Source organism: Bos indicus x Bos taurus, chromosome 4 (assembly GCF_003369695.1).
Source record: "Bos indicus x Bos taurus breed Angus x Brahman F1 hybrid chromosome 4, Bos_hybrid_MaternalHap_v2.0, whole genome shotgun sequence".
NCBI lineage: Eukaryota > Metazoa > Chordata > Mammalia > Artiodactyla > Bovidae > Bos > Bos indicus x Bos taurus.
In genome coordinates this window covers 84,124,163-84,139,403 of record NC_040079.1, presented here as the reverse complement: position 1 = coordinate 84,139,403, position 15,241 = coordinate 84,124,163, and the positions used below count along the sequence as shown (strand labels likewise).

Sequence of the window (15,241 nt, the reverse complement as noted above, 5' to 3'; positions counted from 1 at the left end):
TAAAATAAGATTCTCCAAATCCCAAACTATTGACTGTGTTCAATCAAGTTTTCATTTTTCTGGTATAGAAATCTCTCTAAAAGACAACCTTCAAAAACAAGAGATTTACCTGTCTCTACCTCTGGCTCTTCTAACTCTTAAATTGAATATAGCATCTTTCTTGCTCAAATATGTTATAAACTAACTCTCAGAGGAATAAAGGGGCTAGGATGGCACCTATTAAATTTGCATGTTTTACTTCATAAATAAAAATCAGACTGCTTTACACATTTAGCTTATTTTTCCCATTTTGCAAAAAATGAAAGCCGGGTTCAGTTGTTCCCCATGCCATGTCTTCCCTTGCACGGGGTCATCCCTCTGGTTTGTTTAAAAGGAAATTGCAACCTGCAGAGGAAAGCTCTAAGCAGCAGGGGGAGAAAACCTGTAACAGCTGTCTGGGGCCTACCAGGGGGCCAAGTTCTCTCATTGGATAAAACCCATTTTTCTCCTCTTATCCATTGCTTCCCACTGCACGATTGAAGGCCCTCTACAAACATGCAGATGTGCCAAGCATAACATGATCACACCTAGTCCAGGTGGCAGCCTGCCAGAGAAGATAGATAGGCGTGGAACCAGGGTTCACTGATGCTGGGTTTACCCTTTCATCTCAGAGCTGCCTACCAGGTCCTTTTCTCCTCTGTGCTTGTGCTGGTATTGTTTCCAGCAAGATACAGACATTTGAGAGTTTTGAGACTAGCTCTCTGTGTATTTTTTACCCTTCAAATTTTAAACTTAGAGTTTTTCTAAACAGTAGGTGGAGGCACAGATAAGTTCCTTGATTTATTTCTTACAATCACAGGAGCTAAAGTGATGGAGGTCAGGCAAATGTTAGAAAGCTGGGGGCAGAAATAAATTGCCCTCTACAGTATATTCGGATGGACTGAGTCAACAGGTAGAACTTAAAGTACATACGTACAGAGAAAACTTGGCTAGATTGTGAATACCTGGGATGTATGGTTACAAATGGAAAATCTTGTGGAAGGAAAATAATTGAAGATGGTTATTTAGATGGAGCATTTCCCCACACATTATCTTTCTCCTTTATGGAATTCTTCCCTAGTTTCTATTTACCTGCATAAGATGCTTGGCATCTCAAGTTATTTTTAGATCTCTGTGTGATGCAGGTATATGATATCAAAGGGGGAAATTCCCCTGGTTTTTAACATACTAAAATAACAATATTTGGTTCAAACTGTACTGTCTTAAACCTCAGGGAGTATCTCTACCAAATCACTTTCATTTGTGAAAGCAGAGTGGAGACGCAGACCAGAGAGATCACACACAGCAACCTAGAGGATAAAGATCTTATCCAAACACTGGCTGCATGCCATGAGGAAAAGCTGCCATATGAAAAAAATACATTTTCAAAGATCATTTTATAATAGGCAATAGAAACCAGATTTCCTTTCTTTTTATATTTTCTTAGATTTTAATATAGTTAAACCTTTTTGTCAGAAGGTGAGCAAGGAGGAAAATTTATACTTGTTTTTTGATAAATGGTCATAGCTTCATTTGCCTATACTTTCTCACATTAAAATTTCTTATAATTTGAATATTTGATGTAAAATCTGGCTTGAATGGTACAACATATCTTTTGAAATATTGGCTACTCTGTGATTGTAGCTACACAGTCAAAAGAGCTGATTTTCTTAAGTTAGAGAGCTGTTTCAAAGATGTAATGCAGGCAGAAATCTTGCATTTGCTTTGATTTTAATGATAGACCCGCCAGATAGCACCATAGGAGTTTTAAGCTATAAGCCCACTATGAATGGCCTTTGACTGAAACATGCAGCCTGTAATTGGGCAAGAGCTTTGTATCATTTGAGCTCCATATCCACTTTAAGTTACAGCTTAATCTGCTTAATACAGGATTTCTTCCATTATCTAGTTGACAGATTTCACTTGGCTAAGAGCAAAGTTCTAGAAACAGTGACTAAAGATACAGATATAGGTTCAGACCACCAACCAGCTAAGAATATGCTCAGTAAGTACCAAATGGCTAACATGCTAGGACATTTCTAACCTCTTTAGTGCGGATCCGGGACAAGACAATAAAACTGATCAAGAGAAGATCAGTTTCTTTTCACATGCAAGATTTTTATGACAGATAAATATATTCTTAAGTTATTTATGGAAAATCACTAACAGATTTTTTTTAAATTACAACTTCTTTGATATTTCTTATAATTTGGTGAGCTATTACAATTTTATTGCTGTAAATTTAAGGTCAGGGTCATTTATTGTGACTAACTCTAGTATGTTTAGTTCCATAGAATGACCCTGGTGAATGCTTTCACTGAGAAGTACAAATTCAGCCTTGACAAGATTTTAATTAGTGTAGTGATAGTGAAGTCGCTCAGTCGTGTCCGACTCTTTGCGACCCCATGGACTGTAGCCTACCAGGCTCCTCTATCCATGGGATTCTCCAGGCAAGAATACTGGAGTGGGTTACCATTTCCTTCTCCAGGGGATCTTCCCAACCGAGGGATCGAACTCTGGTCTTCCGCATTGGAGGCAGACGCTTTAACCTCTGAGCCACCAGGGAAGTACTGGATATAAACAACTCAGTTCAGTGCAGATTATGATTCCAACTTGTTGAAGAGCTAAAATATGGAGAAAGCAAGACTCTCTTATAAACTTTCCTAATACTGCTCATTTTCTTTTCGATGCTTTCCTCATATAGCTAAATTTTTTCATTCCCAAAAGAAATGTATTAGCCAATTAAGAATTCAAGTGTAACAACAGCATTATTCTGAGATAAATTCCTAAACTATAATAAAATAAAGTATATTTAGTTTGTGGGAGGGGAGATATTTGATGAAAAAAGTCAAATATGAAGCAATTCCCTTTTCATAATTTTGGATAGAGGCACATCGAATTCATTTAATTTGTAGCAGTGTAAAATTTTTACTTTTACCACCAGGGGGCAGTGTATACTAACTATTGAATTAGTGGATGCCAAAAGGTACACTTGAAGAGATGGTAGACAAGTGAAAATTCCCTGAGGGTTTCTCCACAGATCGTTTAGGGGAAGAGCTGTTGAACTGCTGAATTGTTCACAGTAAATTTTCACACCAGTTATGAAAAGCTAAATGATTATAATGTCAAACTATTAAAGCTGTTTTACAAGTAATTTTATGACATGTTGATTAGTTCCATTTTATTTTTTAACAATCATGGTTTTAATTTAAAACTGAAATTAAACATTAATTAAAGGAAGTTGAAAATAATGGTGTTTGTAAATAACTTTCTTTCAACTCAAATTTCATGTACCTTTGTAAAAAATAGAGCTCATTTTGGAAACTTTAGAAAATACAGATAAATGGATACAATTTAGATGTTTCTTTTGAACTTTAATAAGCAGGATACTTTGTTTTGTAAGGATCTCTTTGATGACCATTAGCCATTCCATCTGCCAACAAGTTAAGACAGTTGTCTTTTGAGATCTGAATTCAAGAAGAGAACAGTGTAAAAGGCAATAGAAATATCTATCACGGGGGTTTTATAGTCAGTTTTCTGAAGTTATACTTCTTGGAAGAAAAGATATGGATGGGAATTACCAATTTTCACCTATGCTAACACAACTAAAAAAGACTATTTCAAAAACTGGAGCCCAAATGGACATGGATAAAAGATTTAAAATGTGTGCACTATTAATGTTTCATTGAGGTATAATTGACATATAGTATATTAGTTTCATGTGTATAACATAATTTGATATTTGTATACACTGAAAGAAATGGTATGGACCTAACAGAAGCAGAAGATAATAAGAAGAGGTGACAAGAATACACAGAACTGTACAAAAAAGATCTTCACGACCCAGATAATCACGATGGTGTGATCACTCACACTCACCTAGAGCCAGATACCCTCGAATGTGAAGTCAAGTGGGCCTTGGGAAGCATCTCGACAAACTAGTGGAGCTAATGGAGGTGATGGAATTCCAGTTGAGCTATTTCAAATCCTGAAAGATGATGCTGTGAATGTGCTGCACTCAATATGTCAGCAAGTTGAGAAAACTCAACAGTGGCCACAGGACTGGAAAAGGTCAGTTTTCATTCCAATCCCAAAGAAAGGCAATGCCAAAGAATGCTCAGACTACTGCACAATTGCACTCATCTCACACACTAGTAAAGTAATGCTCAAAATTCTCCAAGCCAGGCTTCAGCAATACGTGAATCATGAACTTCCAGATGTTCAAGTGGTTTTAGAAAAGGCAGAGGAAACAGAGATCAAATTACCAACATCTGCTGGATCATGGGAAAAGGAAGAGAGTTCAAGAAAAACATCTATTTCTGATTTATTGACTATGCCAAAGCCTTTGACTGTGTGGATCACAATAAACTGTGGAAAATTCTGAAAGAGGTGGGAATACCAGACCACCTGACCTGCCTCTTGAGAAATTTGTATGCAGGTCAGGAAGCAACAGTTAGAACTGGACATGGAACAACAGACTGGTTCCAAATAGGAAAAGGAGTACGTCAAGGCTGTATATTGTCACCCTGCATATTTAACTTAAATGCAGAGTACATCATGAGAAACGCTGGGCTGGAAGAAGCACAAGCTAGAATCAAGATTGCCAGGAGAAATATTAATAACCTCAGATATGCAGATAACACCACCCTTATGGCAGAAAGTGAAGAAGAACTAAAGAGCTTCTGGATGAAAGTGAAAGAGGAGAGTGAAAAAGTTGGCTTAAACCTCAACATTCAGAAAACTAAGATCATGGCATCTGGGCCCATCACCTCATGGCTAATAGATGGGAAACAGTGTTTGATTATTTTGGGAGGGCTCCAAAATGACTGCAGATGGTGATTGCAGCCATGAAATTAAAAGACGCTTACTCCTTGGAAGGAAAGTTATGACCAACCTAGACTGCATATTAAAAAGCAGAGACATTACTTTGTCAACAGAGGTCTGTCTAGTCAAGGCTATGGTTCTTCCAGTAGTCATGTATGGATGTGAGAGTTGGACTACAAAGAAAGCTGAGCACAGAATAATCGATGCTTTTGAACTGTGGTGTTGGAGAAGACTCTTGAGAGTACCTTGGACTGCAAGGAGATCCAACCAGTCCATCCTAAAAGAGATCAGTCCTGGGTGTTCATTGGAAGGACTGATGTTTAAGCTGAAACTCCAATACTTTGGCCACCTGAGGCAAAGAGCTGACTCATTTGAAAAGACCCTGATGCTGGGAAAGATTGAGGGCGGGAGGAGAAGGGGACGACAGAGGGTGAGATGGTTGGATGGCATCGCTGACTCAATGGACATGGGTTTGGGTAGACTCCGGCAGTTGGTTATGGCCAGGGAGGCCTGGCGTGCTGCAGTTCATGGGGTCGCAAAAAGTCAGACACCACTGAGTGACTGAATTGAACTGAAAGATGATCACAATAGGTGTAGATAGCATCAGTTGCCATCCATAGTTATTTTTTTTTTCTCTTGATCAGAACTTTTAAAATTTATTTTCTTAGCAACTTTCAAATATGTAATACAGTGTCTGTAACTAATAGCCACCATACATCACCAGGACTTATTTTATAGCTAGAGGTTTATACCTTTTGACTCCTTTCACCCATTTTGCCCATCCCTCACCCCCAACTTCTGGCAGCCACCAATCTGTTCTCTGTATCTACGAGCTCTTCTGTTTGTCCCATTGTTTAGATTACACATATATAAGTGAGATCATACAGTATTTATCTTTCTTTCTTTGACTTATTTCATTTAGCATAATACCCTCGAGGTCCATCTATGTTGTTGCAAATGGTAAGATTTCATTTTTTGTGTGGCTGAATAATATTTCTTTGTAATATTTTAGAATATTTTTGAAAGCAAAAACTTGATTTAAATACACTCACGGCGAACTGTATGTATTTATATCTTGATGTGAGTTCATGTTGATCCTATTGACCATTCCTTTAATATTACCAGTAATAAACTTTAAAAACTTTGAAAGTAAATGAAATTTTCTCAGGTGCATGAATAATGTCTTTACTCCCCGCCTCATTTCTTTTCAGTGTCCAAGCAAAACCTATGACCCACTGATCAAATCCACCCGAGATTTTCCAGATGATGTCATCAGTTTCATAAAGCGGCACCCTGTGATGTATAAATCAGTATATCCAGTTTTGGGACGACCAACGTTCAAACGAATCAATGTGGATTACAGACTGACACAGATCGTGGTGGATCACGTCGTCGCAGAAGATGGCCAGTATGATGTGATGTTTCTTGGAACAGGTATGCTAGGGCCAGGTTATGCTTTCTTTCACATGAATTTTTCATTAGACAAACAGAAAATTCAGAAAAGTCTACTGATCAAAATCAAAATGAGTAATTATTAGTTCATACCTCATCACTGTTTTTTTTTTTAACTTGCATAACAAGTGCTTTTAATTGACCATCATACCTATCTTCCAGCTTCCATTTGAGTTGTGTGAGATTTCAAAACATATTTCTGTAATACAAATGCAGTGTGCCTGCTATAGATGAGGTGCTCAATACATATTTGCTGAATGACTATGGACTAAAACAAGTAGGCAAAGAAAAGTTTCTCTATCTTCAAACTTCACATTTCTTTCTTTCTACAGAGATATTTGACAATTCTATCCCAAAGGATCCCTTCACCCAGTTTTGAGAATACCTGACTTAGCTGATATAAGATGGCTTTTCAAAAAAGTTAATCATTAATTTGTAAATAACTTAAAGTAAGAACTTCTTGGTAATTATTTTTCCTGCCCTTGAATTTTCTGGATTAATTATTCATTATTAGAACCCATTTTATTTACTTTTTGACTGCCAGCTTATTAAAATGATTACTTTTTCTAGGAAAAGAAATATTATTTGGTGCATTTCAAAAAAGTAATATCTAATAATGTACTGTGAATTCTAATGGCAATAAAAATAGCATGTATTTTTAAAACAAAAGCACTGCATCTGGATAATGTATAATTTGATGAATCAAGCATTGCTTAAAAAAAATAGAATTTTGATGAGTTTTGAAGAAATTGACACTTTTACTAAAAAAGGTTTTTAGGACTATCCTAAAACAATTTTAGGATAATTTTACTTCTAAAAGTGTATTGGTTTTACAAAAGTTAGGAAGCATTCAAGAACTCCTATTGTCAAACCTGATTATGCTGCAGATGGTGGTACCAAGGCCCAGGGAAAAAAAGTGGCGTTTTCCAGACTACAGAGATTACTACTGAAGCATCAAAACATGAAATAATTAGTTTGTCATTAATTCTAATGAGTTTGCCTCTTAATTGCATGGCCCACCCGAAGCTCATTCCTAGCTCTTCAACATTTCTGAGTCAGAAAAGCCATTTAGCCACTAGGTGGTACTACCTAACTTTTATTGAGAAAATTATAAGGATACTGAGGTAGACTTATTTCCAAATATGGTATTTGGAAAATGTATATTTAATATTTTTCAAAGATTCTAGAATCATTTAAAAACAATTCACGCTGCTTTGTACAAACAGGATTATTACCATACATGTTTACATACTCCGACCACAGTGCTCAGAAGTTTATAAGCAACTATTTTTAATTTATTTTTATACAGGTCAGTCTAGACATTAATCTCCAAATGGAAATTTTTTTTCTTTTTCTAAAATGTTCTTTTGATCATCTTTCTGTAATTACATGCCACCTTGTGGAACTGCAATGTATTATTAATCTTGTGATAATTTAAAATTCTAAAATAATTTTCGATAAAAACTTTACTTTCTAGCCCATTAATGTTTCTGTCAGTTAAATACATTTGATTAGTTGTGGCCACTTTTCTCATATAGATACCTCATATGATGTTTCTCTTTTGTTGTCATTTCAACTAAGTTTTAAAGGAGACATAGATATTCCTGTGCTAGGAATACACTCCAAGTATGTGTCTTTTAATATTTTATTTATAAACATATGTTCTATGAGCTGAAAGCTATAATATTTCAGAAGAGGAGAATCATATATTAATAAATTAAGCTTCATTTCTTGCATGCTTTATTTAACCTGATTTCTTGAAAGGCATTAAGAAAAAAAAATGAGGGGAGCAATGTGAAGGTTGCTAATAAATGTTTAAACATTGAAGTAGAAACATAAGAATCATGGGTAATGTATTTTTTCAGACATTGGAACAGTCCTAAAAGTTGTCAGCATTTCAAAGGAGAAGTGGAATATAGAAGAGGTAGTACTGGAGGAGTTACAGATATTCAAGGTAAGACTTAGGCCAGAGTTCCGGGAGAAGAGACAGTGAACCTAAGCAGTTCTTATATGGGACGTGTTTGTCTCAATATATCATCACTTTTTCTGGAGAAGTCTTTGCAGTTAACTCCTTTATTTTTTGTTTCCTTAAGCGAAGGAAAAAAGTTTAAAAAGCAACCAAAGTAGGACTCACTTTCCCCTGTAGAATATAACTGAGATTGGGACTCCTGGGACTACCCCTCATGACTGAGTTTTCCAAGCTTATGCTCAGACAAATCAGTACAGTAGATGAAAGCCTGGGATCTCTTTTACTATCCAGATGCTTTTCTGCTTTATAAATTTTACTTTTCAGTTTTTCCTCAGTTGAATTTGAGAAAACTGAAAAGTATATAAATCATGTTTCCCTGCATTTGTATAAGGATTTTTTTTTTTTTTAATTGCATGATAGTAAATCTTTATGTATGCTAAGTTCCTCTCAATCGCCCAAAACATTAGTAGACCTAAAATAATAGTTCTCCAGATTTGGGGAATATCCTTAGACTTTTAACAGTAAATCTGAATTGTGGCATTCTTTGTAGATGTTCAGTGAGATTCAGTTCAAAGTTATTTTCTAAAAATGAAATTAGAAATAAAGTTGCATTTCTTAGAAGAGCTTTTGAAAAATATGTTGCGTCTTTTGTAACATTTTTGTTGAGACAACTTATTAAACTATACTGTTTCCATGTGAACATCTATTGTCATAAAAGAGAATAGACCCTCCACTGAGAGGGGCTCAAGTTAATTAACATGCCGGGTTCCACTGGTTCCTGTTTACACCGTGATGATACTAGTGGTCCAGGAGTTAACAAGAACAAGACCTGCTGTCTGCCATCTACTGAAAACAAAGCCTTGGGTAGTTCCCAAGGGAGAAGTCAATGTCAAATATAAGTGTGAACCCAGAGGCCAAATAAAGCCCCCACAACACATGTAGGCATGTTAGACTGAGTCTGTTCAGTGGTTGTTAGTGGTCAAGAGGAATTGTTTGGAAGGATTCCACTCTTCAGATTAAACAATGAACCTGTCTGCTTAATTCATTTTAAAAAATTATTTGATAGAACTTCCTCATTTAACATTTTTCTTTTCCTTTCTTTCATATACTTCCTTAAATTTTTTATATCTATTTTGAGAAATTAATATATAGGGAAAGATTGATGATAGATGAAAAGAATTTTAAACATCCCATCATTCTTAGTTTGAGAACTTTTCTGTTCATATTTTAAATTTTATGTTGCTTGCATAGAAATGTATTTCCTACAAATAAAACTTTCTCCCCATGAAATTATACACATCATGTTGTATAGGGTTCTATAAAGCATATGCTCATTCACAAGGAGCACTATAACTCTTTAGAATTCTGCTACTTGAACAAGTTTTGAACTACTGATCTAAGTGAGAGCAGAAAGAGGCAATAAATAATTATGGAGATGTTCTTGTCAACACTAGTTTGAATTATGTGGAAGCAGTTAAGATAAGCAAAGTCAGAAGAGGGAGAAACCTTATGGGTAACTGGGAACAATTTGCAATGCAGAATGCCTTCACATATATTTAGGTAATTTTTCTTTAATAAGAAACTATTTTGATAATTTTTATTAAGGTTGAATCACTGCACATGGAAAGGAAATAGCAAACATTAAGATCTTTTTCTCCTCTACATAAAAGAGCCTTGAAGTTTACTCCAATTATCTTTGGTACAAGATAAAATATTGGCTACTATAAAAGACTGTTCGTGATTACTAACAGTTAATTTCTATTTTCAGCATTCATCAATCATCTTGAACATGGAGTTGTCTCTGAAGCAGGTACTTTCTAATTTTTGTGTAAAAATTAGCCACAAAAAGGAAGACTGTTTGAATCAAAGTTTGTTTTAGGGAAAATCCACTGAGGCAGGAAGTTAAATTATAAATCTATAAAAAGCTTTAGATTGTTTCTTTTGTAACTGATTATTGGGCATTGTTTCAGCCTTGCCTTAGGAGACATGGAACCCAATTTCATTAATTGAATAATACATTCTCCCTTTCTTTGGCTCTTGAAAATTGAGCTCACTTCCCTAGTCTCATGAGAATGCCATTCTGTCAAGGCTGTAAAGTAATTCATGTAACAATAGAATACTAGCACTAAACATTAAAAATGGTTTTTAATCAGGGAGTGTAGGAGTTAGACTGCAGTGGAAAACAGCCCAATAGTTAACCTCCAACCTTCTACTTAATATCTTACTCCAGGAGTCAATTTCCTCAACAGTAAAGTTAGAAGAATAATATCTACCTCCTAATAAATTGGATGGTATATGCAAAATTCTAGACAGAGAGCTGGAACTTTCTAACTGTAAAGTAGATGGTAGCTAATAATAACAATAATAATATTTAATATGATGTCTCAGTTCTTGGATATGATACCCCAAACCCCAGTTGATTCAAGAGGTTCAGACTTGCATTACCATTTCGATACATACTCTAGATATATAAGTAAAACACATGATAGGTAATATGTTCAACATTAAGTTGTTGCTAAAATTGTCTTAATCCGTAGAGTAAGTACACTTAGTATGATACAAGGATTATTAGGAAAATATCCAAGTAGATTTCTTCTTCAGTCCTTTCTGTTAATTTGTTCATTCATTCAACATTTAGTTCCTGAAGGCCTGCTACTGTCCTTGGAGGGTACAGAAATGGATGAATGGCATAAGTCTTCATCTCTAGAAACTCTTGTGGAACTGAAAGGCAAAGGCCCATGCAAACACAGTAGTGCAAAAATGGAACCATGTACTAGGAGACGGAAAAGAGAGGAACTGATGGAAAAGAGGGTCAGGGGAGCAGGGGGAGGAAGCTAAGAGAAAGGCAACTTGAGCTATGAAAGCTCTTGCAGTTAATCAGACAGAAAGAAGGATGGGATGGAGAAGCCAAGTAGGAGTGGGGAACACTTGAAAAGGTGTAAAGAGTGAAAGATTGTAACTTATCCTGCTAAGTTTGTGTACAGTTGGAGCAAAGAGCATACCTATGCTTATGGAGCAAGGAGACTAGAAAGGAACCTGGGGAAGTAAAACAGCAGAAGAGTAGACACATCTTTGCATGGATGCCCTCCTGAGAAGTTTGACATGTTTATCCAAGACAGTGAAAACCTTGAAAGATTTTAAGCAGGAGGGTGTCATGGTAAGATTTTCCTCTTAGAGAGAGCAGTCTGGTGTGGCAGTGTGGAAGATGGATTGAGTCCTGGGGTAATAGTAGGACACTTACAAGTGATCCTGGAAAGAGATGATAAGGACTTGAGACAAAGGCAGTGGAGAGGGAGGAGGAAGTAGATTAGAGAGTTCTGTATGAGAGAATGGAGAGATAAGGTGGCAGATGGAATGAGAGTGAAGGAAGATTCAGAGACAACTCCCAGATTTGTGCCTTGGGTGACTGGGATGCTGTTTCTTGGTCAGGTAGGGTAGGAAGTGACTTCCCTGGTGGTCCAGTGGCTAAGACTCCATGCTTCCACTTCAAGGGGCACAGGTTCCATCCCTGGTTGGGGAACTAAGAATTCCACATACCACACAGCTAAAAGAAAAAGAAAGATACGGTAGGAAGCGTAGATTTGGGGAATCAGTATGTGCATATTTATGTTGTTTTCAAGATACCACTGAGTCTTTGTACAGGAAGAAGAGAACTGAAAAGAAGGAAACCCAACATTCACTGCAGAGAAAGGAGTCATCAAACAAAACAGAAATCTTAGACAGAAATAAAGAGGGAGAACAGGAGAAAAGGAAGAGTTTCAAGGACATTATAGAGAATTATATAGTAAAATAAATACTAAACAATATATGCATTTAGCCTCTTGGAAGTCTTAACTGGCAGATTAGTGGCTGGTAGGGATATAAGACAGATTGCTATAGGTGGAGTACACATCTGTTATTTGTGCCAGTATCTATTTCTAGATTTTTTTTCCCCTCCATTTAAAGTTTGGTATGTCTGCTAGACTTGACCACATGTCATTTGAAGACACAGACAATGGCTTGTTCACTTGGATGATCCCTCCCCTCTGCCACCACCACATGTCCTCAAATAGATTCATGTAAGGATGTGAGGATGTGGTGCCTTATTTTTAGGACTTATTTTCAAAATGTAATTTCATTTGCTGAGTTGTCAGTATCCTGCAGGCTTTTACGTGTGATACAGCATCCCATAAGCCTCCTTAATACTTTCTTCACAGTGATACCAAATACTTTCTCTCTCATTTATAACTCATTTTCCTTCAGGGATCCATACTTCATTAGCAAATGAAATGGTTAGTTAAAACCACAGAAAAAGTTCTAGAAACCTCCTTTTGGTCATTTCTTATGGCAGGAGAAGACCGACAGTGTTGCCTATAGCATCTGTGCTTGATATAATCTACCAAAGTGTATTTTCAACTATTGAGAAAGAATTTGACATCTTAATTCCTCAGTCTAGCAGCTGGTTTTTTACCTTCTGAAATTACTGCCAAGGTTACTCTAGCTCTATAGAATGCTGTCCAATTCAGGATCAACACCTTCAAACCACCATCCAGCCAGACTGAAGACTGACTTATCTTACTCTTCCTGTGGCACCCGAGGAGACAGATTTAGATCTGTGATATGATATTCAAGAAAGGGAAGTTCTTAAGAGTAGGCTGAAAGATGCTTCTAATGCATTTGTTTTGCCTGATTTGCAGCAACAATTGTATGTTGGTTCCCGAGACGGATTGGTTCAGCTTTCCTTGCACAGATGCAACACTTATGGGAAAGCGTGCGCAGACTGTTGTCTTGCCCGAGACCCCTACTGTGCCTGGGATGGACATGCATGCTCTCAATATGTGCCCACTTCAAAAAGGTGAGCATCACCTCACGTTAAGAGGAAGCCTTCCACTTTACATGACGAACAGCTCACATGAAGTTGTGAGTAAAAGTTGGCCAATTTCTCTTGTAGTTAGTTTAAAGACAAAACATACAGGAAACATGGTCTATGGTAGGGATATTATAATGTAAGTGTTTTATAGTTTTTCATAAAGCTAAATTTAAGGAGGATAAAATAGAATGTTCTGAAATCTAGAAATGTGGAGGTTTTACCACAGCAGGTTTGTTTGTCTGACACACAGCAAGCCAGTCGTGGAGATACCAACGTTTGCAGCAGAGAACGGGGTTTATTCATGAGGCAGTCAAGCGAGGAGACAGGAAACAAGTCTCAAATCCACCTCCCCAAAGGTGAGAGACTCAGGATGTGTATGAGATAAACGTGAGACCTGGGGAGCCTAGGAAAGGTAACTGGAGATAGAAAAGGTGAGATAAGCAATGGCCTGTGCAGATGGAACTAAGCTACAGGCTTCTTCCTGGGATGCATGCTCGGAGGGTAGAGTTTTGGCCTCTGATGTCAAAAGGTCACTGGACACTCTCACATGCCCAGAGGGAAAGGCAATGCCCTAACTGGCTAGAGCTCAAACAGGACACACCCAACTCCAACAGCTTGGACAAAAAGTTTATTTGTTCAGGTTACCCGAGGCTTGGAGATATGCACCTTTTTGTAGCAACAATTAAAGCAAGCTTGATCAATGAAGCCCGTTACAGGTTTAATGGATTTAACTGATAACTCTTGATTTCAGAGCTTTAAAAAATTCTGATAATTGTTTATATCCTTTGCCTTCATCTTTGTCAGAAAGCACAAAAAGTTTGCTTTCTTTACTATTCTAGCCTTTGTACATTCTTCCTTTCTTCCCATATTTATAAATACATATATACTCATAGTTCAGTTCAGTTCAGTCACTCAGTCGTGTCCGACTCTTTGAGACCCCATGAATTGCAGCACACCAGGCCTCCCTGTCCATCACCAACTCCCTGAGTTTACTCAAACTCATGTCCATCAAATCGGTGATGCCATCCAGCCATCTCATCCTCTGTCGTCCCCTTCTCCTCCTGCCCCCAATCCCTCCCAGCATCAGAGTCTTTTCCAATGAGTCAACTCTTCGCATAAGGTGGCCAAAGTACCGGAGTTTCAGCTTTAGCATCATTCCTTCCAAAGAAATCCCAGGGCTGATCTTATTTAGAATGGACTGGCTGGATCTCCTTGCAGTCCAAGGGACTCTCAAGAGTCTTCTCCAACACCACATTTCAAAAGCATCAATTTTTCGGCGCTCAGCTTTCTTCACAGTCCAACTCTCACATCTGTACATGACCACTGGAAAAACCACAGCCCTGACTAGACGGACCTTTGTTGGCAAAGTAATGTCTCTGCTTTTCAATATGCTATCTAGGTTGGTCATAACTTTCCTTCCAAGGAGTAAGCGTCTTTTAATTTCATGGCTGCAGTCACCATCTGCAGTGATTTTGGAGCCCCCAAAAATAGTCTGACACTGTTTCCACTGCTTCCCCATCTCTTTGCCATGAAATGATGGGACCAGATGCCATGATCTTCGTCTTCTGAATGTTGAGCTTTAAGCCAACTTTTTAACTCTCCACTTTCACTTTCATCAAGAGGCTTTTTAGTTCCTCTTCACTTTCTGCCATAAGGGTGGTGTCATCTGCATATCTGAGGTTATTGATATTTCTTCCAGTAATCTTGATTCCAGCTTGTACTTAATGTATGTTTTTGTAATACTGTAGATTATATACAGCTTACAGTACATCCCAGTGGTTATGTGGAATTTTGCTTTTACTCCAACTTGGCCAATTTCTGCCACCCAGATATGCTTAAATATCAAACTATGTCCCACTGTTTGTAACTTATTGCTTTATGTACTCTTAAAAGTAATGTCATTGTAGGCCAACAGTATCCTGGCTAGGAATTTATTTACACACACACAGGCAAAAAAGTACCGCAAATTATATGTTTGCTCATTTCAGCACTGTTTTCAATAGCAAAATTATTGGAAACAACCTGAGTGCTCATTAATATGAGTTATGGTGGCTGATATATTAAAATATCATTATTTTAAAATATGGTTTACAGTAACACTATTTATTAAAGTATCACCCAAAGTATAT

At 37.1% G+C, this 15,241-nt stretch overlaps 1 protein-coding gene across 1 annotated transcript in view; it reads left to right on the top strand.

Annotated features, from left to right (window-relative positions):
* The window catches only part of SEMA3D (semaphorin 3D), a 230,541-nt gene that overhangs the window by 192,713 nt on the left and 22,587 nt on the right, over positions 1-15,241 (top strand). Inside the window, exons 13-16 of the mRNA XM_027539842.1 lie at positions 6,054-6,276; positions 8,160-8,248; positions 10,032-10,073; positions 12,940-13,097. Coding sequence (XP_027395643.1) covers positions 6,054-6,276; positions 8,160-8,248; positions 10,032-10,073; positions 12,940-13,097 — 512 coding nt within the window. The remainder of the gene's footprint in view (positions 1-6,053; positions 6,277-8,159; positions 8,249-10,031; positions 10,074-12,939; positions 13,098-15,241) is intronic.